This window comes from Agrilus planipennis, unplaced genomic scaffold (genome assembly GCF_000699045.2).
Source record: "Agrilus planipennis isolate EAB-ADULT unplaced genomic scaffold, Apla_2.0 scaffold45, whole genome shotgun sequence".
Classification (NCBI taxonomy): domain Eukaryota; kingdom Metazoa; phylum Arthropoda; class Insecta; order Coleoptera; family Buprestidae; genus Agrilus; species Agrilus planipennis.
Window position 1 is genome coordinate 1545765 of NW_020438890.1, and position 25198 is coordinate 1570962.

A 25198-nucleotide genomic window follows, 5' to 3' on the forward strand; every position below is an offset into this window, starting at 1 on the left:
ATTTATGGCGAGAAACTTATCCTCAGTTTTCAAAATGTGTTTACTCAATTAGTCGAGGTTTAAAGGTAACTCATGTAGCATTGAATGATAATGAAGTGTTATTTGTGACTAATACTGGTGAGGCATTCCAAGGAAATATTAAACCCAGAAAAGGTAAACCCGAAATTACTGCAGAACACCAAAAAAAATCTGTCAGTTTAGAGTTTCCAGAAAAAGGAGATTGTCAAATGCTAAAATTGAAAAAGATTCCAAGGATTCATAGAGGACTTGCAATTTATAGTGACTTAAAAGGACTCAATTTTGCAGTTCTTCAGGTTCGTATATTATATTTGAATTTATCATTTATAAGTAAAGGCATGCAAATTACATATATTAATATTTTTTAAATTCTTTGAATGGGCCACTTTACAATCCTTCAAAAACTTAAGATATCATTTGTAAAAACTTAAGAAGTACTTTTTACAGTTTTGCAAAATGGCCCATAAAGTCCTTGGAAATATAAAACAATAAATCAGAAACTAATATACAATAAGTTAAAGGGCATGATGTAGGAATTGTATTATTTTTTGAAAATTGCGTCAAAATGTCCCTCCTCACGATCACATCACTCCTGTAGGCGATCTGTAAAATATCGAAGACTGTGTGTGTGTGCAAGTCAATTCTGTGATGTTAGTAATTGCTCTTCGGATATTTTCTTTTAGGGTATCAGTCGACCTCCTGATCTCGAGTTTGTATAGTACACTTTACATTTAAGGTAACCTTATAGAAAAGTCTGATAGAGTTTAATCCAGACTATATTGTAGCTAGTGAATGTTTTTTCTTTCTCTCATTTTGTTAGGGATAATATGTCAGACGGTCGGTATATATGTAGGTGTTGGAGGTATAAGTCTTCGGAAAGTTCTATAACTGGTGTAAAAAGTTCTCAATCAATCACTCGGTCTGTTTCATTAAAAAATATAGGCCTATGATGTCACGCAACTGACATAATGACTCAAACTATCACTACCACTATGTGTGGGATTTTCCCAGTAACGGCAATTTTGTTTACTTACTTGCCTATGAATATTGACCGAAAGTTTTTTTTTCGCTTTATTGGCGCATCATATATGTTTAATTCGAAATTCACATTTCTAAAGACTTATAGGCCACCCTGTATTCTTTTTTATTTTTATTATTTTCTTCAAGTAAATGGTTATATTCATAAAAATATCTCTTAAGGATTAACAGTAACTGTATCGTATATCGCTATACCACTATCACTGGTATATCCTCCCTAGTACTTGCATTACTGCTATTGTAATTAAAATAAAGGTATTAATAATCCACTTATTTATTTTACAAGAAGACACAATAACTGTAAGGGGGTACCAGATACTAAAACACAGCACTTACAAAGTTTGAAATATAAGAAAGAAAAAGGAAAATATAATAGTTGCTGGTACACTAAAAAGTTTATACGCTTATGCCTGAAAAAAATAGCTGCCATTATTTATTGGTTCGTTTTTATCAAATCGTTTAATCTTTAGGCTAATGGGGTTTTAAGTGTTTAATATTTTTTAAATGATTAGGTAATTGATTAAATAATAATGTACTAATGTATCTGGATATTTTCTTCCCACTATTTATTTAGGTTTATAGATGGTAAGGTCAGAGTTTTACTCCTTGTCCAACTTTGGCTCTTGTCATAACTTTTTTGAAGGTCATAGTACTGATCCGTCAAGGTCAGAGGAGAGATTATATTCTTCTGTTCTCTGCTATTTCTTCGAAATATAGATGCCAAAATTCTACTCACGCATATTGTTTATAAAATACAAAAATTAAGTATTTCGTATTTTTTACCATATCAAATGGGAGTGTAGAATACCCAAGTACCGAGTCGATGCAATTCTGCTAATGACTTGCTCTACTAGTTTACTATCAAAATCCTGAGGTGCAGAGTCCTTATATGTACCGAAAGTTATACAAGTGGTTTTTTTTAAATTTATTGCGAGGTCATTACTATACAATCAGTAGTCAACTAGTTCTAATTGTCTGACTAAACTTCAAGAGTACGTCGAAATCAGATTGTATTTGTTTTTAATTTTATTAAATGTTTTTCAGACTAACCCTAGGACTTACCAAAGATTATTTCCCAATATTTCACCGTCATTGATATTAGAAGATATGCGTTTTCTTCTCGAAAAAGCTGATGAAGAAGATGACATTCATGACGTTATTTTTAAAGTGAATAATTACAAATTTCCTGCACACAAATATATTTGTGCTTTGGCAAGCAATAAACTGGAGGGGATGTTTTCCGATTGTGGAAATAATGCATACATTGAAATCGAAAACGAAAGTGAATATATATTTGCTAGCCTTCTGAGTTATATTTACACAGGAGCATGTGATCTTCTTGATTCTAGCAAATTTAAAGAATGCTGTAATACTTACTCACAAAGTTTAAAAAAGCATGACAAAGGGAAAGAGAAAGAGGCTGAATCCATAGATAAATATTCTGCATCTCCAAATACAAAAACAATATCGTGTAAGGACAATCCACTATTTGCTCTGCGAGATTTAGCCAAAAAGTTGGGACTAAAGGAATTGTTTCGATATTTGGAAGGAGTCACCTTTTTAAATGGCATTCCAAAATTTAAACACTTGTTAAGCGAATGTAGACCTCGAAAGCCTAAAAAGGAGTTGCTGCCCCAGTTTTATGATGTACATATAATGTCAAAAGATCAAAAGCAAATTTCCGCGCACAAATGTATTTTAGTTGCAAGAATAGAATATTTTGAAAGTCTATTTTCTGTTAGGTGGAGTTCAGTAAGTCTTTGTTTTTATTAACATTTACTTTTAGTATTTAAACAATGTTTCTGATTAAATATTTAAATTTATCATCGGGCAGTGCTGCCGCTACTGGCCAGTTGCTCATTGACTTAATACTGCTTGTCAACTTCCATTGCATGCTACAGTTTTATTCTCAACGCGCCAAAGAAAATATTACTTGAAAAATGTACTTTTTTTTGTTTTTAAAATAAGATAATTCCTTTGCTGTTTATTTATGACATTATTATTAATAAATAATGTCAATAAAATTGAGATTCGGGCTGATGGGCTGTGGTCGAAATGCTCGATTAATTTAGACTTTTGTAGGCAACTGTGGTTAACATCTTCAGCAAGTACTGCATTTGCAACGTGGGCGGTTATACCTCGAAGTTGCTGCCGGTCTGTCTTTTAGTCTCGACAGTGATTTCGATTTGTAACCTTCCCCCATCTTGTCAAGGTACTATCCACTGAAAGCATCAATCCAAATCTTAAATCTACTATGAATTCTAGCTGTGAAAGCACATGTTGTTTTGTTCATTTTATCTATTTTAATTTCTGTTTATTCTTTTCAGAACTCATCTCCTAAAAAAATTTCACTTCCGTTTCCTCATGCAGTTTTAGATCTTCTAATTGATTATTTATACACAGATGAAGTACCACCGAACGTACAGTTCGAAGTTGACTTGGCATGCAATTTATTGATTGCTGCTGATCACTTTTTGCTAGAGCGTCTTAAAGAAATATGTGAACTAGCCATAAGTTCTCATTTATCGCTTAAAAATGTCGCACAACTTATTCAATTTTCTTATGACTATAATGCATGTCAACTTAAAGACTGTTGCATGGAATTTATACTGCAAAATCTCCCAGCACTTTTAGAGCTTCATACATTGGAAGCAGTAGATGAAAATATTCTCGTAGATTTATCGGAATTTTATTCCAAATTTAATAGAGATATAAGTCACAGAGTGTTGACTCCTTATTCCAATGCACCATGCGACGATGATATCGTTTTTGCTGAAAATCACTGTTCTATAACATTTACCGATCCCGGTGATGACGAAATTATAGTAAGAAATATCCCAAAGAGTGCAAAAAAAAGAAATAGAACTAGAAAATCATCGGGAAATAGTTTCAGAAAAGAATTGCCTTTGGATGAGATCATAGACAATTCATTAAACTGCAACTATGACAAAGAAAATAGCAATGATGATCGTTTAGAAACTGATAATGTTAAATATGTATTTGCTACCAAGCAAGGCGATGCTGTCAAGAATAGAGTAGAAACTATAATGAATGCAAAAAAAACAGTTAGTAACGATATCGATCGTTCAAGTTCCACAATGCTTCCATTGAGGCATGAAGATGATTTAGATGAAGAAGAATTTCCTTATCTAGGAAAATGTACTAGTCATAATTTACTTTCACAATCACCGGGAAAATCTGAAAAAGGTGAATGTAAATTGAAATTCACAAAATTATCTCAAAAACAGCGAAAGCGGTTATCTTCTGAATGTTCAACAACTGAAAAGGAAGTTTCCGGACTATCAGGTTTGTTTCCTTTTTGTAATTGTTCTTAATGTAACTAAATCTTTTGTTTGTAAACGAATCATAAGTAAATTGCTTGAAAACTGGCAACACATTTGTGTATTAAATAAATTTAATATAAAAGAAAAGAAAATCAAAATTATCATTATTTTGAGTTTTTTACTACGTAAAAAAGTGAAAAATTGACTAATCTTGCTCGAAAAAATGAGTACAATTAGCAGTCCGAACAATTTTCAAAAGAATGTTATTAATAAATCGTTTCATTCATTTTTTTATACATTTCTAGTTAGTCCTAAAAATCCTTGGAAAATTTTACGTGACCCCAACAATCTTATCGATTCTCTAGATGTTAAATCAACTATAGATTCTATTATAACAGATGAAAAGAAAATGAAAGAAAATTTTGTGAAGATGAAAACTAAGTCGTTATTCTATACTCAGGTAAATAGGTTCAATTTAAAAATTGTATTTAAAGCTTATTAAAATTTTCAGATCGAGGATCACGCCATCGAAGATTTGCTTAAGTTTTATAATGCGGACAAGGTATACGACGAAATAATAACAGTTGCGAGAGTTCAAAATACTGTAATAGCATCTCCTCTTTGGATCCACTCAAATCGATCGAAAACGTAGTTCTACCACATTTAAAAAAAAAATTCTTTATATCTCAATGTGCTGTAAGTTTAATTTATATAACATTATTTTTTTTAAGTAATTAGACAAGGTTTACATACGTGTTATATGTATTTCAAATATCTACTTAAAAAAAAACGATTTTCTTTATTTTTATGGACGTTTTGTTTTGTAAAATTATAATTTAAATAATATAAAAAATTGTCTATCTGAAATATGTAGCTAAAAATGCAATGCGCTGTGTTAATTATATATTTTAAATAATGCTTGTTTTACGTTATAAGTATTAAATAAATTTTTATTTTGTTACATCAGTTGTTATATTCTATTACATTCACACAACAAAATCATAAATAATAACAACAGTGAACTTTTTTATTGTTACACTTAATACACTGAATGCTGAATTAATGATAAAAAAATGTATGGATTAAAACTTAAATTCTTTATACTTTTTACTTTGTTTAGTATCCATTGTTTGACGCTTTCTTTTACTTTTCTGCTTCGCAACATGTTCTGCTAACATGTCACTGAGATCTTCTTTTTGAAGTTGGGATTGATTCTCACGCATTTGTTGTTCATAACGTGCAGCCATTGCATCACTATCCATTTCAAGTTCTGATGGGTCCAGCGCAAGTTCCACCATACCCTCACGTTGTTCCACTGCCGATGTACCTCCTCTTTTAGCAGAAATAACAGCTGGTGGAGGAGCTCCTACTCCAGTCATGTCATACACGTGACTACTGGCCATCATGGCACCACCAATACGTTCATTTCTTTTCTCTGGTATAACATGATATAAAACGGGCGTTTCTGTACCCTCCATCTCGTTTTCAATTTTTTTCTTCCTTAACTCAATGGCCTCAGGTGTCTCCATTCCAGCAGGAATACTTGTAAGTCCACTAGGTGTAACCAAACCTTCTGCAGGGGTAACAAGTCCAGTTTCATCAGTTGGTTGTTGTAATTCTTCCCCTTCTTCATCTTCCTCTTCACTTTCCTCTTCTGATTCCGATTCTAATTCACCCCATAAAGAACGATCTATATTAATGTCTTCTCCTGCATCATCAATGTTGATCTGATTAGTTCCAAAAACGTCCCCATAAAGAGGTTTTCCACCCTCATCAACTGGTGGTTTACCCCACCCTCCAGCATGATAACCAAATGAGCAACCTTCTGGAATTGGTGCATTCAATCCTGGAATCTTAAGATTTGGATAACTAGGAGGAGGACCATAACGTTGCATGGCAATAAGCCATGGAGGAGGAACTTTATGAGCATTGGGCCCAATGGGCATTCCTAATGCAGTACGAAGTTCCTCAGATAAGTCTCCAGGTTTCTTTTCTTTTAAACGAGTTTCAAATTCTTTTCCTTCATAGTAAAGATCTCCATGAATAGTCATTTTTGGCTTTGTCTGCCATTTGAAAAATGCATCATGAAGTTTCTGATAATCAATATCAATTTTACCTAATTTGGGTCGAGCTCTTTCTCTCATTTTTGCTTTTAAAGTTTTTGATTCATCCTTGTCTTGGAGAGAAGCTCTCATTTCCATAATTCCTGTTTTCTTAATAAAATCTGGTAAGTTGAAAGGGGGCTTTTCAATGCCTCTTTTACCTTGTAAATATTTACGTTTAAAACACCAATGCCGTGGTACTTGAACAGTATTACGATGAGCTTTTAATTGCACCAAAAGTTTAGGATCTCTGGCAGTTATATCATGCATTTCAACTACATCAGGTCTTGTAACAAGCTGTTTTAATTCTGCTACACTTAATCTAGTAAGTTTTTTTAATTTACGTTTTGACATTTTTGTTTTATCTTCTTTAACTTTTTCTTCATTTTCATCTGCTTCATCCTGAAACTGGTCTCCAGTAACAGAAGAAGTTTTTGTGCCTGAAAGAGTAGGTGTTATCAGCTGCGGTGGTGCAATATCAGGAATAGGGTCAGAAATTTTAAATGCTTCAAATATATGAAAAAATTGTCGATACTGAGGTGCAAGTTCATGCAATCTCAAACTTTCCTGTATATACTCTATTTCAACATTAGACTCATCAGCTTGGGTAACTGAATTATCATTCCCATCAGTCTCACTTGCTTTTTCATTTTGAGCATTACTTCGTTTCTTATTTTTATTTCTCTTTTTCTTTTTATTTTTACTTAGTTTAGTTTTCTTTTCTTTAACTGTTGTATTGGTTTTATCTGTGTCTTCAGGGGTATGGAGCTTCTCTTCTTTTCCCCAGGACACTTTTGATACACTAGAGTCAACTTCAACTTCAGTAATATCTTGTGGCTGTTCTTGGATTTCATTTTCAACTTCTACTGATCCCAATTCAGTTTCACGACGATCTTTTAAAGCAAGCACTTGTTCTAATGCTTGTGGTAAGACCACTTCTTCAGAATCAGTTTTTTCTATTAACTGATCTGGTGGATCAACTTTAAGTGATAGTAATGATGGAAGCTGTTTATCATTTCCAGAATTAGGTTGAATGTTCGGGGGTAATAATAAAGGTGGTGGCTGTTGAACATTCGGTAAATTTGGGAGTGATGTTGAACAAAATTCAGGAGGTGGAATTAAAGTTTCCGGGTTTGTAGTAATAATAGGATGACTTACAGAATTTTGTTGTGCCATTATGTAAAATCACCACAAATGTTTATATTTGATTACAACACGTTATTGTTAATATTGTTAGATTTATTAGTCCTATTTATATAATCCATACAATAAACTGAGTACGAAATTCATTCATAAACAGAAAACCGAACAAACCCAGTCAACCAGCAACAGCACAGGCATAGAACCATAGATAATAGCATGTAGCATACATAGATAATACAGCATAGTACAGAAAACTACTAGTCATAGATAAGAGATTATAGTGCATATCGTACCGTAATATCTCCGATCTATGCTACTAGTGGATACAGAGTAGATCATAGACATATATTAATGGACGTGCCTTAGCCGTGTCGTAATAATTTCTTGGCTCGAAAAGTGAGGGAGATGGCGTATGGTTTCGGACTAGTGCTATTTCTTTCATGACACGCTTACGCACTATCGTAAGAGAGATGGATATTGGCCGAAACTTCGTTCCATCTCTTTCTTTATTGTACCATAATTCTGACCGCTGAGGTATGTCTATTAGTAAACGTCGATGAATAATTATTTTACCATATCTATAGTATTTGGTTTTTCCGCCAATTCAAAACGAATAAACGGCCTTGTCTAGGTATGCTTGATTATTACAAATGTATGAAACAAGAACAGATAAGTTTGCAGTTATTCCGAGACCAGTTTGAATGGTTTTAAAATTAATTCATTTTGGCAAAAGCATATTACTTTACTAGTATTACAAAAAAAAAAATAAATTTAAATTAACAAAATGTGAATATAAATAATTTAGGTAATTTCTTCTAACTTCTCCGCTATTCTTAATTCATCTTTTATCGCCTCGTAACTAGAATTCGAACTGAACCCTTCCGACCTCGCGGCATTTATAGGAACTGGAGTTGCTCTAGAAAGATTCCAAAATTTGGAAAATGTGGTCTTTGCTACTATTTTACACTCCGTATAGTATATAATTAATATAATTCGTAGACATACGGTACATGCACAATTATATTTCTATCGTCCCTGGTCAACCATCGAACTGGGACCAATTTCTTCTGTTAGCCTCACGCACGCTACATTGGGACCCCGACAAGCAACTGTGCCTTCTAATGGAGAAAGAAGCTACAGCACCGTCCTATTGACCACAAATTATCTCTGGGCCCCACAGCGGGAAGATCGTCGTCATCTACAGCTACGTTAACGAAAGGGTAATTCAGGACAACCGAACGAGTCAACATGCCGACTCCAGCTGCCGTTGCTCCAGCATCCAGTCAAACTGCCACCATTCGTCCTGTCTGGTCCGGAGTTATGCTTCTGCATGGCAGATTGCAGTTTGGATGCCTCTGCGATCACTCGCAGAAGTACGTAACATCATCGTCAACCCTCCGGAGGAAGAACCATACAGCACAATCAAGGCAGTGCTCATTCGGAGACTTAATGTTTCACAAGAAGCACGTACCATCAAGCAACTTCTCGAAAAAGAAGAACTTGGCGACAGCAAGCCCTCTCAGATCCTGTGCATCTTCGTAGTTTAGGAGGTGCCACTATCAACCACAGCCTTCTACGAACCATATGGTCTGGTCACCTTCCAACCCACATTCAGCCGATCCTTGTAGCAATGAAAGACAAGGACCTAGATGACGTTGCAAAAATTGCCAGCATCATTAACTCGGTCCACGAACACACTATAGTCAGTGCAAGCCCTAGTGATTGTTTCACAATACAGAGCCTGGTAGAGATGTTCAACTCCCTTAAAATGGACAGCAACGACAAGAGACGACTACGGTTCGCGTAGTTTTTCCCGAAAGTGCCGCGCAAACAGTGACAATAGGACAAATGGACCAACAGCAGCCCATCAACCTACATACAACAGCTTCGTCAACACTTCTAACTACTACAGCCTGTATCCGTAACACGACATGGAGAAAAGAAGATATTCATCTACAAAGACCTCCGAACAGCAGACTACGTCCTAATTCGACATGATGGTTCTAAATACTCGCTACAATCCTCTTACGATGATCCTTTCAAAGTAATCGGCAGGAACGACCACACGTTCATCATCCAACTGTCTAACAAAGAAAAAACTATATCTATTCATCGACTTATACCAGAATACATAATGTCAGAGGGATAATATCCACAATCCTCTCCCCCTGCTTGCAACCGCTAACAACGACACCGCTCAACCAACAAAAACAACCCGCTCAGGACGTCGAGTACACCTCCCGAAATACTTCGCAGCAGGATGACCAATATCGTTAATCACTAGGGAGGGTCCTGTGGGAACACTCCGTATAGTATATAATTGGTAGATATACGGTATATGTACATGTATGTAAGCAACTCAGCATTTCTGTCGTTGCTGTCGATTGACCAAAACTAGGTCAACCATCGAACTCGGACCAAACTACTTGATAAACATTTTGCATTTAATCCATGCAAATAACATTAGTGTAAGTACTGTTTAAATATAATAATATATAAGTCTCGCAAATGGACTTATCTTCTTCTGACTATTGACCCCGTAAATAAACCACAGTAAAATCTTTATCCAGCTCCAGTCTCGCAAATAGACTGGAGCCTGGTAACTTTATCTGTTAGCGTCAAGCACACTACACCACTATATACGTATGATGGATTAGCTGCACACGACACTGTTCCTCCCCTCTTTAAACAATCAGTAACGTCGCATGTGTAAGGAGCAAGCCGGTAAAGATGGTCAATCTTGATTTTGACCCAACGTTCCTTCTGAATTCGATAAACAACGTCGCTAATTCGTCAAATAAAGGTATACTGGTCATACCAAACTAGTTGTAGTTTTGGGCAACGTCCCTTCCGTATTGATGGATTGCATAGCCACAGTTTGTCACCTTCGTTAAAACCAGGACACTTGATGGCTCGTCAATTATTTGGTTTTCATGTGGTCACTTTCGAATCACAGCTTCGTACGCACAACATATGGGTGACTTTTGGTCGTTCCTCTAGTTTGCGTACGTATTCGTCTGTAGACATAGAAGAGTCAGGAGAGTCTCTAGGACAACCAAACATCATATCCACTGGCAAATACCGCGGTCCAAGGTAAGGGAATTCCACTGAGTCCGAATACTTTTCATTGCCTCGCTGAGGTGGCTCACATCTGCCCACGATTATCTTAAAGTTTCAGATTTGTCCCTTCTCATTATTGGGTCAATATGTTCTAGCTTCCTCTGATCCTAGGCACCTGTGTTGTCGTGCTGTTTGTTTGAGGGATACTTGAAATCTAACTTGTATTTCTGAAATCGTTGTAACCAGCAAGCAATTTGTCCTTCCGTTATTAAGAGCAGCTTTCGTCTATACAGGTATTTATGGAAATGTTCGAGTATTTTAACTACAGCCAATATCTCTAGACGGGTGACAGTAGTTTCATATCAGCTTCAAAACTGTGTTACTAAAGTACCCTATGATCGTTTCCTTTCGTCTTGTATTTGGGATAGAACACCGCTAAGTCCCACATTATTAGCGTCGGCAACAACGATGAAGGATTCACTAAATTGCGGATGTGTCAAAATTGGAGCTCCAAAGAATGTAATGTGAAAGCATCTACCCTATTTTAAGGAAGGTTCATATAGACAAATTCTCATATGAATAATTGGTATTAAGTCCCAGAAAGCATTTAAGTTCGTGTAGAAATTTTGGTATAACATGACACTTCGTATGGCATCCATTTTGTCTAGGTCGGTTCTAATACTTTCCGGTGTTAAAGCATGCCCTAGAGACTTCACTTCTCTCCTAAACAGAGCGTATTTTTTTGGACTTAACTTCAACTTTGCGGCTGTCAATTTTTTGAAAACTACATTTACGTTTCAGAGGTGGTCGTTGAAGGTTTTTTCAAATATGATAATGTCTTCTAAACGAACCGAATAGATTCTCCATGATAGTCTTGTAATTCAGTGTCCTTCATTTTTTGCATGTAGCCGGTGCATTACACAATCTAATAAGCATCATATTGAATTTCCATGGATCATTCTCAGTTACGGTCCTCTTTTTATTCTACGGATGCACTTCTAATTGCCAGTATGTTCTTTTCAAATTTAAGAGAGCAGAGAACCATTTAGTTCTAGCTAGACTGTCTAGTATGTGGTTGATTCTTCTGCGTTAGTAATTCCCATAAAAGCAGCAGTTTAAGGGAAGCCCAAGAACTTTGAGATGGTTCGAGCACCTCTTTTTTATAGAGTTATTTACTTCTTGTTGCTTCGCCCCCTGGGAATTCTAGGTGTTTTTTGATGGGCTTAGTGGTTTCTGTATTGAGACGGTATATTAAGTTGGTCCTACCGATGCCTTGATCTGAAAGAGCAAAGGCGTGTTGAAAACGGCTAAGAAGTTTTTCTAATTGTTGTTGGTTAACACAGTTGACTTTATGCAAGGAAACGGTCTACTACCAAATAAAAAAACAAAAGCGGGGTAAAGATTTGTGACACTTTAAGCTGCAGAGCACATCGTTCTTCTTACAAATGCACTTCTTGGATTTGCATTTAGAGTTGCAAGATTATTAGAAAAATCCTTGAAAAGTGGTTGTGAAGTTGTAGTGGCCCTGACAGTTGTTGTTTTATGCTTAGGGTCGCAAACGTGGAGGGGGGTAAAAATACTTTCTTGGTTATTAGATAAACAGGACTACCATGCGGATGTACAGATTTCTTGCTGGTTATGTGTACCAGTTTTTAATAATTTATGCAATGGATTAAGACAATACTATCTTGGTGCTCAAAAATAACAAGATTTTTGTTCTAATAAAAACCTGCGCAAAGCAACCGCCTTGAATTTAACCGTATAGATGATTTTTTCATAGCCAGAACAGCAAAAGCTGAAGATCGAATATTGTAAAAGCTGAACTAATAACAATCGCAGGAAAATATTCCAAAAAATAAAAAACACAAATTGACTGCCATGTTCTAGGCCACACATTAAATCTCAGTATCAATTTCAGTAGAACAGAAAGATGACGAAAGTTTTTTATTTAGATTTTTCCACTTCAATATGTACTACCTTTTTGATGTCATTTGGAAGTTATTTCATCATTAATTGCTTAGCATACTTATGCATGATGATTTCCATTTACTAAATAATATCGTACGTCGACACAAAAAACCAACACACGTTTCTACCGACGACATAACACACGTGCTATGAACTCGTCTGCTATTTTGTGACCTGACCTTTTTTATAGAAGTTTTCTGACTTATGTCTTATACAGATATTATCCATATCTATGTGGCAAACTTTAGGTAAATGACGATAAGTTAAAATGAAATATATTTCGCTATTCTTAAAACGATTACAAAATAAATATCTTAATAATTACCTAATTATTTTCTTCTACTAGTAAAAAGGCGTATAAAAGAAAGCGTACCTGTACTTCATTGACAATTATTACTGATCGTGAAAAAAATTAATACAAGATACCTATAATTTGCCAATTTCTATTTTTCTTCTTCAAAAAGTTCAATATTTGAATGTGCAATTAAAAATGCAGTGAAATTAAATAAAAAATGCGTTGTAAGATAAATATACGTACAAATTGGACATTGTGTCTCATTATGCGATTATATTGCAATAAAATTTAATATTAGTTCACACTAATTAAACTTTTTTTATGTAATTTTACATATCTTAATAGCTCCGAAATTAGTTTTTATTATGCAAACTTTGACTTTCTTATCTAAAAAAGAATTTAATTGCTTAGCTAATAAACTCATTCTTAATCAAAAGTCGCTTTAATGTATCTATGCCCATGTATGTTTAAATGTCAAAACATGTGCTACGTTTTTCATTTTAACTTTTTACAAAGAATTCGTTCGATACCGTGTCTGCATAAACATACAAAATCGTGATATGGTTGAGGTGTTTTTGGCGTATTGTCAGGCGGCAGGCATCTCAAAGTCGAAAAATTGGTCTGAGCACAGTTTGGTCGGTGCTAATACGACTAACTTCCCATTAGATAATACAGTTATTGTAAAGTACATTCGTTTCTAAAGTTTGAAAAAAACGCGGCACAATAATAAATAACAAACAATGTTTGAGAGTTCGTCATTTTATAAACCCATAAGAAACAGTATTTCGTCTGAGAAAACCGAATTGATAGAGTACTTGCATCAGTCAATTGGTAAATACTATTTTTTATTGTTTATCGATTGTTTATAACAATTCATTTTGTTATAAACAAATTTTTATTATAATATGTTATTATAATATGTTATTCCCTGTCTTGAATAATGATATTTCGTTATTATTGATTCCGTAACTTCATTGTTGTGATTAGATTAGAACGTATTTTAATTAAATTGTTTGTAATTAACCGATTTCGTTCAAATTTCTTTCAGATCTTCATTATGATAATATCTTTCGAAAAAATTTTGGTTGAGGGCGATATCTCAATCCGTTCTTGAGATATCGAAAACGAAAAAAATGCTGACATACGAACGTACGTACATACGTACGTACGTACGTACGTACGTACGTACGTACGTACATACACACATCATCAAAAAAATTGGCTAGCATGCTACTAATATGTTAAAACGTGGAAATATAATGAAAATTCCGATTTCACTTTTCGACCCAATTACAATAACTTCCTAATGGGAAGTTAAAAAGGTAGCTGGTTAGTACGCGGCAAAAATCAGTTCTTTAATTAGTGGAAAAATTTGCTGTCAGCACCCAATTTCATTAAATTTACTTTATTGCGTTAGTCGAAAAACATTTTGCGATCTGACGTTAACCTTTTGTAATTAAAATCTTTTTTGTTAAAATTAAAAATTTTCTCTTAATCCGTTGGACCACTAATTCATCTAAGACAATGAAAATATAGCGTACAAATACGAATCTGTGGTATTTCACCAGAATTTTGCGTTTACGTATATTACCTAGAGTCTAGAATTTTCACGTGAAGTCAGGGACTGCAATACTAATTTCGTTTCTGTTATGACATATACCTCTAAACCTATCATGAGGAAGTATTATTTATTTAATATTATTTATTTAACCAAAACTATACAGGCAATACCCAAACATCCTTCAGAGGCTTGTTGTCTGTACGAAGGTTCGGTTGAGTAGCTTATAACTAACTTAAATTAAAACTAGAAAACTTAAACTTAACTCCATTATACCACGTTTTTCCCGTGAAACGTGATAAAAAGTATTCTATGTCCTTTTTCTGGTTCTAAGGTACCTCCCCACCAATTTTCAGCCAAATCGGTTCAGCCGTTCTTGAGTTATAAATAGTGTAACTAAACTACTTTCTTTTATATTTATAGATATGTATTTCTTAAAAAATGTAACTGCAACTTCAAAAATGTATTAGTAAGTTATTATACAGCAAGACTGCTATTGCATTGTCAAGTATGTTACGATTTTGTAAGCTACATCACGTGCTCAGGTATCAATTTTTTATTTGTTTTTTTATAAACATTTGAACCTTTTATATTTTTAGCTTAATTGGCAGTTTATTATATACTTTAATCTCCTTTATGAGACTATTTTTGGTACTTATTGGACCAAAGCACAACTTTCTTTGGCGGAAGTTGTTCGACTTCTGGTAGAGCTGCTAAATCTTTATCAAATAGTCTGAGTTTATTATCATTTATCAGTAACATTACATTCAATTGGTTAATAAACGGTTGTACAATTAGAACGGGGAATTAGAATTTTTACATTCGCTTTAATAATAATCTCTAGCACAGCTTCTAACTCGCCAATTACCCTCACTCCACTTCCTCCATATCTTCTTGTAATTCTACTACCGTTACTATAAGACGGTAACATTTTCTCGACGTCTATTTCTCGTGTACCATTGCAACACGACAACCAGTATCTATGTAATATTTAAACATTGAACTGTTGTTATTGACTTACTTGATCTGATTTTTGGTACTATTGTCTATTTTCAAAAGGTCGCTATTACTGTTCGTTTCAAGAAGTTAGAGATATGCCCTTCCCTTTATTAGGATGTGCTGTAGCATAATTCCAAATTCAATCATATTTGTCTGCGGAGCTCATTTCTCCACCGATCATCGAGCGAGAACTAGAAAAAAGTGTACAGTACCATTTGCAAAATTATTTAAACTGTCTCGGTAACATTTAAGAATATGCTTTATTTAAAAACATATTTAGCCAAAAATAATAACAAGTGAATTAACTTAACGTTCTACACACCTATAAAACTTTTGCTTTGTTTTCTATTGTTAATTTATATACATTTTTGTTTTAAGAAATTGCTAAACATTTTCGTCTAGTATTGTACAGTTCTAGCCGATCTCCTAAGACCGCCCATCGAAAGCTCTTCTTGTTCAAGCTTGTTCCAACTATTTCTGTCATAAAATAATTCGAAGTAGTCTCTGTGTTCTGTCGAAACTGCCAGACGCGGATCGCGGATCTTTTGGATCTCATCTGCGCGTCGCAGGCAGCCCGACAGAACACAGACCAACTTTTACCTGCTGTCTTAACAGTGCGTTTCAGAAAATACTACAAACGGCACAGTGAACGCCATCTGTAGCACGATGCTACATTTTAGGATTACGTATTTTTCAACAAGGTCCACTTGTGTGGTTATCTACTTGCTGAAAACGAATCCTGGCGTAGCCAACCTCAACGTGATAGGCACGTTAGCTTAATCGAATAAAATAATTCGAAGTGGTCTGTGTTCTGTCGTAATCCTAAAATGTAGCATCGTGCTACAGATGGCGTTCACAATGCCGTTTGTAGTATTTTCTGAAACGCACTATTTCTGTCATGCTCACGCCTAGTGTGTATTCTTTCTATCTTCGCGCAGATTTCTTCAAGGTCACAATTCTAACAAATTGAAATGAACTGTAAATCGTTTGTTGTCATCTTCACTGGCTGCAGTCACATTCATGTTGTCCTGGTTAATAGTGGAAAGAAATAATTCCCTGTTTAAGCGCTCTGGAGTTTCGTAACGTCCAACCTCTACGATATTGTGTAGGGTCCGTTCTACAATACCAGCAATCAGACACGACACTGTATTTTTATCAGATATTTTGGAAGCATACAATTGCGCCATTGATTGGTTAGCGACCAATTTCTTTAATGTGCAGGAAAATTGTGAAACTCAGGGATTGTATATTTGATAACGACTCCCATATATAGGTCTACGTTGCTAAATTATTATATCATATTTGTGCCAGGCTAGTAAGTCTAATGTGCATGTGATAAACAGTCAAGTTTTCATTCCATCTATTTATTCGTATGCCCGATATTTTCTATCTATTTCGTTGAGGTTAAATTAAGATTTCAAGGTACAGACTTAGGAATACAATCTGCTTTTATAGCTATTGGTACCGTGCTATGGCTTTTATTGAAGGATGCTTTGTCGACTTTGTTTTATTTCTTGGATGTTTATCACAGCCCATGATACAACGAATGTCGTAAACAGTTGACATTACGATGAAGGTAGCCGGCGAGATAAAACTTACAATTGGAAAAACGAAGTCATAGTTGTTTTGTTGTGGAGACATTAGTACCCTCGAACCACACCGTTTTTGTTCCTAATCTATGATATTAACGAATGCGTAAATAAATTACCCATATCTTTGTATTAATATCATAGTCGCCGTGGCGTTTTCCTCACGTCGCGTTGGCGTCGTCCCATGGACAACCGCAAATATAGTAGGTACCTTAGATGTAATATAGAGAAGTCAGAGTCAAAAAGTTGGTAAGGTTTTTGTTAATTTTGAATCAACACCAACGTTTCGCCATTTGGTGGAAGTCTTTACGAAGGCTAAAATTTTACAATATATATTTATAAGCTATATATAACGACTTACTAGTATTACTTCAAATAACTCGGCTTAATTATGCAACAATTGGTAAAGGTCTAGATGATGGCCCCACCCCCTTCGGGGGTGTGAATGAGGGGATCGAAAGAGGAGGTCTCCCCCACCACTGTACCATAAAAAGTTCGTGGCGGTCTCACCCCCATAAAAAGTTATAGGGGTTCAAAGTTAATAAATATGCCAATGTTTATACATTTCCAGGCATGTAAATATTTATATAGTCATTCTTATTGAAAGGTAAAACTAATGGAAAAATACATAAAAATATTGAGAAAGTTATATAAAACATTATTTAAATATCTTTATCAATAGGGTAGGTTAGGTTAGGTTAAGTTAGGTTATCGAGTTTTGTTCAAGTGACCACCCTCTTTCGATCCCCCCTACCCCAACCCCCATCTAATCCCATAACTTTTTATGAGGGTGAGACCGCTACGAACTTTTTATGGTACAGTGGTGGGGGAGACCTCTTCTTTCGATCCCACCCACCCCCACCTCCTTTTGGGGTCGGGGCCATCATCTAGACATTTACCCAACACTTTTTAAAGTTCTTAAGGAGACAAATTCTAAAATCATACAAAGGATTGATAACTCTTCTGAATATTCTAATCAATGTATTTCAAACAATTATGCTCAATGAATTAATAAAACTTGCAAATATACCTTACAAATAGATATGCATACGGGTATTGAGATAGTTCAGCAAAACTTCTTCAAATCGCTTTATTAAGATAATTAAATCCAAAATTTTGGCGAAATACAGCTGACTTTTATTTAAGGATGCTTGGAAGGTACAATCGGAGACAAGAATACATAAAATTAGAAATTCGTGATTAATTAGGTTTTGCAGCATATCATGAGGTAAATAAATACTATCTATACTAAAAAAAAAGTATACTGTTTGAGAGAAAATTTGGAATTTGACCAAAAACTTTGAATAAAATAAGAAATAACGAATAATATGGAAAATTTTTAACTGACTTTTGGCAGTGAATATGCCTTGATTTCAACTTCGAAACAAAAAAATATTTAGTTTCAATCTCTATTAATAATGAGCGTAAAACTTTTTAATATGTTTAAATAATAATTAAAACTTTAAAATTGCATTTATTTCAGACAATTATAAATATTATCATTATATTATCAAGTAAAAACGAGATTTTCAGCTAATTTTTCATTTTTTCCTCGATAACCATTTAGTGAATTTGAATAACCTTACGCTAAAGTGATTCTCCAGAGTTCAAGTTACTTATTATAAAAGTTTGAAATTTCTGGTAGCTTTTTTTCTGTTAATAAAAATAAATTTAATCTGTTCGGTTAACGAATCTCCATAAAATGACGTGTAAAATTACAATTTTTTAAAATCTCAATAACTTTTTAAGGGTTTAATGAATCGATTTGTAATTTTTACAAGAGTTTTAGAATTGAATGAGGATCGTTCTTCCAAATTTTTATTTACAGAGCTAAAGCTGAAGGTCGAACCTTAATAACAGTTCATTTTAAGGTAAGGGAGAAGCTGATATTTTTATGAATGCATAATAGAATGTAATATTTAGCATTATTACGTGTTTTCTTTAGCACTACAATTATTTTTGTATACTTTTTCGCTACTCTCAATTTTATTACGCCAGTATTTTACTCGGCTAGGCCTTATGATTTCAAGTGAGAAAAGTCACACTGGAAAATTTTTTGAATGTGGAGTTTGCTATTCCAGTTTACTTACTCCCAATTAGGCGCGATGGAACAAATTCAGCCCATGTGTTGAATTTTAATAGTAGGAGAAGGGAGAGAGAAAGGGGGGTTATAAATTGGTATATTAAAAAAGCAATTCATTGCATAAAAATGGATAATATAGAGTCTAAAAATTGCGTTTACAAATTTAAATACAATTTTTTCCGAAAGTTTGAACCGTTTGGCAAAGCTTATATGTTGATTAGTCAACACAAAAAACATATCCTCCGGCGCCACTGCTTTTAATCTTCTTCTGTCTTCTGCTGGACCTGCCTATTTGAGCATTTCTCTTCATTTTTCGTTCATTTTTAATGTGTATTATTAGTTGTATTATACGTAAACTTGTGCTATAAATCGGACTAATCATCTACATAATATGTCATGTTGGGAGATGGGAGATCATCAAAGGCATCAATGCAGGAACTTTCTTTTGTTCGTTTTTATTAATTTATTACTTGCAACGTACTCAATCTGGTTTAACAAGATAAATTTGGTTCAAATACAGTTATGATATTTCACAAAAACAACACGATTAATCATTGTGTAATGTTCAATTCTATTTTAAATACTTAAACCTTAAACCTATTGTGGAACAATGGTTGTCCTTTTTATTTTAATAATAGTACACATTTAATTTGATAAATAATAAGTACGATGATGACGCTATTAAATTGATTGCTTAATGTTTTTTCAGAGATAAAGTTTATATTAGACGCCACCGTTACGTCGCAAAGACAAAATATCATAATTATGATATTGAACAATGTATATACCACATGTTTTTATCATGAACGTATTTTAATCGGGGAAGATGTAGTAAGTGATAGTTTTAAAAATTAACAGGCAATTTGTTATAACTCTTTCTTTGATTAAAATAATGGGTTGTTAATTACAATGAAAAAGAACATGTTTAGCAAGTATCAAAAATTGCAGCATTTAGTTACGTATTCTGTATGGTATAGTTATATTTTATGTAGTTTTTAATTTTCCAGACTTGAAAATGTATAGGTAACGGTGGGGATTAGGGAACACCTCCCCAATTTTCCTAAAATTTTAGAATGTTTTACTATTCGTCATGCTCATTAAGAATATATAGAGGGTGTTCGACAATTCATTGGCTAAGCCATAGCGTAAAAAGTGAAAATGATAGAGAGATCAACAAAAACTATTTTAATTACAAAATTCATAAAAAACATAACTGTACCCTGTGTAGTCACCTTCAACTTTCATTTTTCAAATAGTACCCTTAATATATGTTTATAGAAACGTTACCACCATGCGATGCGAAATTCAACGATATGTAACATGACACGCGGCAGAATAAGAATAATTGGTAAAATCGAGCAAAGTGGATATACTGCAATAATGGATTTAAGAACTGATCCGATGATTCGAAGTCGATGGCGTTCAGTCTGAATATTTACTAAAATACCTACATGCTGTAATCTTACATTTTTGTGTTTCCGTATTCTCTTGTTATATAATTGTAATAAACCGTGTTTTCCACTGCACAACCGTATGGTCATTTTTGCCTGGTCATTGATGTCCTGCAAGATGTCATGTTACATACCATCGGATTTCGTATCGCATGGTAGTTTCGTTTCTATGAACTGATATTAAGACATGAATGTTGATAGTGGTTTCTCCAGGGGCAGCTACTCCCAGATGGTGGTTGCTTTTGGGTTTTGTAAGTTTGCTGCCCGACTGTTGAAGTGACTTTTGTTTCATCTCTTTATCTTTTTCACTTTTTGGGCTAGGATTTGACCAAGAAACTAGAACTATGGTATGTATCTTGGTTGCGGAAACCAACTTCTATAGTTTTTAAAAATTAAAAACTACGACGACGTCTTATCTCACATATCATAGATGTAAGATTAGGTAGGGCGGGAGGGGGTGGTGTTAAAAATTTTAGAAAATATTTAACAACCCTGTCCCCTCTCCCCCTTACACCCTCGACCCAATCATACATGAAATATTTACGGAATGGCAAGTTTTTCGATTTCTAGCAAATCACTCAACTAAGATTAGCTTAGGGTGAGCGGGTGTGTGTACAAGCTTTAAACAACCGGAGGGTCTTCTTCGACTTTCTCTTACATTGAATTATGCAAAGGTGTCCAAAGATTTTAACACTCCTCTTCCATTAATTTACGTAAGGTTAGGCTAGGGAGAGGGGGAGGGATATGTTTTAAAAATATGTACAGTGTTAAAACCCTCCTCCTCCACCTCTCATTTTCGATACAATCTAACATGCAATGGTGTTAAAATTTTTAGACATATTTTAAACAACCTCCTCCCCTCTCCCCTCGATTTAATCTTGCATGAAATATTTGCAGGATGACAACCTTTAAGCAACGTCTCTCCAACTATCCCCTCTGTCTTTGATCTTGCAGAATCCAATGTAAGAGGAAGGGGGGATGCGAGGGGATGGTGGTTTAAACATTTTACTTATTTTTTAACACACACCCTCTCACCTAACCTAACTTTACATGAGTGATTTGCGAGATACCAAATATTTCATGTAAAATTGGATCGAGGGTGAAAGGAAGAAGGAGAAAAGGGTTGTTAAAGTTTTGTCTAAAATTTCTAACTACCACCTTTTTAGGTGTGATTAGGTTGACAGGGGAGGGTGTTAAAAATTTGGATAGCTCTTAAACAATCCCCCCTCTCTCTCTCTTCCTTAGGCTCCTCTTGTATTAGATTCCGTATGATTTAAGGTTGAGGGCAAGATGAGAGGTTTTTTTTTTATTAAGACATGCTTTCTGCGTTCAACATCAAAATTCAAAAATTTTAAACCAAAGAAACATAAAAAATCCACATGGATAGGAAGAGGATAAATAGATGAATCGACTGACAAAATACAATACGGCCATTTGAAGAAACGATATTAGGTATTCGTGTTTGAAGTTTTTAAATTTTGGATTTTTTTCTTAACACCCAGTATGAATTATGAAGCTCAATTTTGATTTAATATTAGCCCTAAGACATGACTATAATTGGTAAAGATTTCAACTCTGTAAGTTATTTTTTGTGGTTATGTTATGATTTTTTATAATTTGGATAGCAGTTAACAAAGTTACCGAAAAATTTTGTGTTTCATACAAATTGGTCGTAAAAAATATAACATTCCATTTAAAATAACAAAATTGGCACCAACTTCCGGTATAACCGGAAGCGGCCGACAGTTGAAATTATTTTAGTAAAAAAGGATCATTCCATGTCGGAAATGCAATCCCCTGGTTTTACGCACGTACCACTGAACTGCAGCAACACAACAGTACGTACCTAAGAGCATAGGCCGCAGAATCATTGAACTTAATTAGTTCGACATTAATGTATAATCATTATTATTAATGAGATACTTTTTTTGCAGCGTAATTCAATGTATTAGTGAATTAATTTTTGAATTAATTTTACTCCCTACAAATAAGCTCAAATACGGTAGGAAAAATTGTTGCTGCTGTCGCATTTTTTCCTCAATAATTTGAAATTATCTGTAGTGGGTAAAATTAATTTAAAAATTACATCGACTTTCGCCACAAAAATTAAAAATATCTCCTTAATACTTAGTCAATTTAATCAATAGTAGAATTGCTGCAATGTGAGGTTAGTTCATGGTTAGCTTTTACCGTGGAAGATAGGTCACTGCATGGAAGGGAAGAAATATGAGTCAACCAATTAGAGACATGTTCCACTGCCGCCGTCTTATCTATGGCTGTCATCTCATGCTGATAATTTCGTTTTTAAACGGCCTCGCAGAAGTGCTGAATATGGTTTGTGGAGCTTGTACGGAGCAGTAGTAATAAAAATCGTCAATGAAACCCGTATAGTTTATGTGTAATATACTGTGTAGTGCCATTTAATTTGTGAAAATGAGTATTTATAAAGGAAGGAGTAGAAAAGAATTTTATCTAACCTCATCTTTATACGATTCAATAGAAGACCAGAATATTAGGTATTACTTACTTGTTAACAAACTAGATCGTTTTTCAAAAATATTTACAAAAAGAACTTCTAGAAAGCGCACAATTTATTGTTGTCGTTTTTTTCTTGAATTAACAAAAAACAAATCATTTGTACTTATTCCGCGATTGGATAATGAAGAAACATAAAAATCACAGAAATAGGTAAAATAAAAACTTGCTTTTTTATGTTTCCAATAGTTTAATAATAAACCTGTACAATTATTTCCACACGTAGTGCTTTTCTTAAGAGTGTATATTTATTAGTACTGGCAATTGTATAAACTAATAGTAGTACTAATTATACATACCTAGGTATATACCTACTCTTAAAAAAAACATCATACCTATTCTGAAACAATTGTAGGTAGTTCTTCATTAAACTATTGGAAACGTAAAAAAACAAGTGTTTATTTTTTTTTCTTTGAAAAAAAAAAAGAAAAATCATTCTCATTAGCAAACTGCTAATTGTTAAATAGATACTTAACTAAATTTTTAATATTTCAGTGCTGTTGAGTTCCTCTTAAAAAAAGGTGCAAATGCAAATATTGTTTTACCTAGAGTAGGAATAGCACCTTTTCATCTTATTATTGGGAGCAACAATGAAGATTTCGCAAAAACTGTAGTGAAACTTATCCTGCAACATGGTGGAAACCCTAATATACAGTTAGTACATTTTCAAATGCTTTTCGTTTTTTCAAGCAAACATGTTTAGCTCACTTGTTAAATGTTTAGCGTTTTCTATATTAATTTANACAGGCAATACCCAAACATCCTTCAGAGGCTTGTTGTCTGTACGAAGGTTCGGTTGAGTAGCTTATAACTAACTTAAATTAAAACTAGAAAACTTAAACTTAACTCCATTATACCACGTTTTTCCCGTGAAACGTGATAAAAAGTATTCTATGTCCTTTTTCTGGTTCTAAGGTACCTCCCCACCAATTTTCAGCCAAATCGGTTCAGCCGTTCTTGAGTTATAAATAGTGTAACTAAACTACTTTCTTTTATATTTATAGATATGTATTTCTTAAAAAATGTAACTGCAACTTCAAAAATGTATTAGTAAGTTATTATACAGCAAGACTGCTATTGCATTGTCAAGTATGTTACGATTTTGTAAGCTACATCACGTGCTCAGGTATCAATTTTTTATTTGTTTTTTTATAAACATTTGAACCTTTTATATTTTTAGCTTAATTGGCAGTTTATTATATACTTTAATCTCCTTTATGAGACTATTTTTGGTACTTATTGGACCAAAGCACAACTTTCTTTGGCGGAAGTTGTTCGACTTCTGGTAGAGCTGCTAAATCTTTATCAAATAGTCTGAGTTTATTATCATTTATCAGTAACATTACATTCAATTGGTTAATAAACGGTTGTACAATTAGAACGGGGAATTAGAATTTTTACATTCGCTTTAATAATAATCTCTAGCACAGCTTCTAACTCGCCAATTACCCTCACTCCACTTCCTCCATATCTTCTTGTAATTCTACTACCGTTACTATAAGACGGTAACATTTTCTCGACGTCTATTTCTCGTGTACCATTGCAACACGACAACCAGTATCTATGTAATATTTAAACATTGAACTGTTGTTATTGACTTACTTGATCTGATTTTTGGTACTATTGTCTATTTTCAAAAGGTCGCTATTACTGTTCGTTTCAAGAAGTTAGAGATATGCCCTTCCCTTTATTAGGATGTGCTGTAGCATAATTCCAAATTCAATCATATTTGTCTGCGGAGCTCATTTCTCCACCGATCATCGAGCGAGAACTAGAAAAAAGTGTACAGTACCATTTGCAAAATTATTTAAACTGTCTCGGTAACATTTAAGAATATGCTTTATTTAAAAACATATTTAGCCAAAAATAATAACAAGTGAATTAACTTAACGTTCTACACACCTATAAAACTTTTGCTTTGTTTTCTATTGTTAATTTATATACATTTTTGTTTTAAGAAATTGCTAAACATTTTCGTCTAGTACTGTACAGTTCTAGCCGATCTCCTAAGACCGCCCATCGAGAGCTCTGCTCGTTCAAGCTTGTTCCAACTATTTCTGTCTTGCTCACGCCTA

At 34.0% G+C, this 25198-nt stretch overlaps 3 protein-coding genes across 3 annotated transcripts in view; 2 read left to right on the forward strand and 1 right to left on the reverse strand.

The window, feature by feature from the left end:
• Positions 1 to 2: 2 nt before the first annotated feature.
• LOC112906838 (inhibitor of Bruton tyrosine kinase-like) lies at positions 3 to 5174 on the forward strand (the record flags this gene model as incomplete). Its single annotated transcript, XM_025981854.1, has 5 exons — positions 3 to 314; positions 2101 to 2808; positions 3384 to 4362; positions 4646 to 4800; positions 4852 to 5174. Coding segments are annotated over 5 exons (2295 nt in total), but the record flags the coding sequence as incomplete, so codon positions are not given.
• A 56-nt stretch (positions 5175 to 5230) lies between these two features.
• LOC108735328 (splicing factor 3B subunit 2) lies at positions 5231 to 7804 on the reverse strand. Its single transcript, XM_018467247.1, has one exon. The coding sequence runs from the start codon at positions 7616 to 7618 to the stop codon at positions 5423 to 5425; it is 2196 nt and encodes a 731-aa protein (XP_018322749.1). The 5' UTR covers positions 7619 to 7804; the 3' UTR covers positions 5231 to 5422.
• A 14770-nt stretch (positions 7805 to 22574) lies between these two features.
• The window catches only part of LOC108735333, a 14125-nt gene continuing 11501 nt past the window's right edge, over positions 22575 to 25198 (forward strand). The window contains exons 1-2 of the mRNA XM_018467257.2: positions 22575 to 23104; positions 23619 to 23777. Of these exons, the coding sequence (XP_018322759.1) occupies positions 23022 to 23104; positions 23619 to 23777 (242 nt within the window). The 5' untranslated portion in view covers positions 22575 to 23021. The remainder of the gene's footprint in view (positions 23105 to 23618; positions 23778 to 25198) is intronic.

Excerpts from the sequence above, each read along its gene's own strand:
- LOC108735328 (XM_018467247.1), bottom strand. The coding sequence starts at position 7,618 with ATGGCACAACAAAATTCTGTAAGTCATCCTATTATTACTACAAACCCG.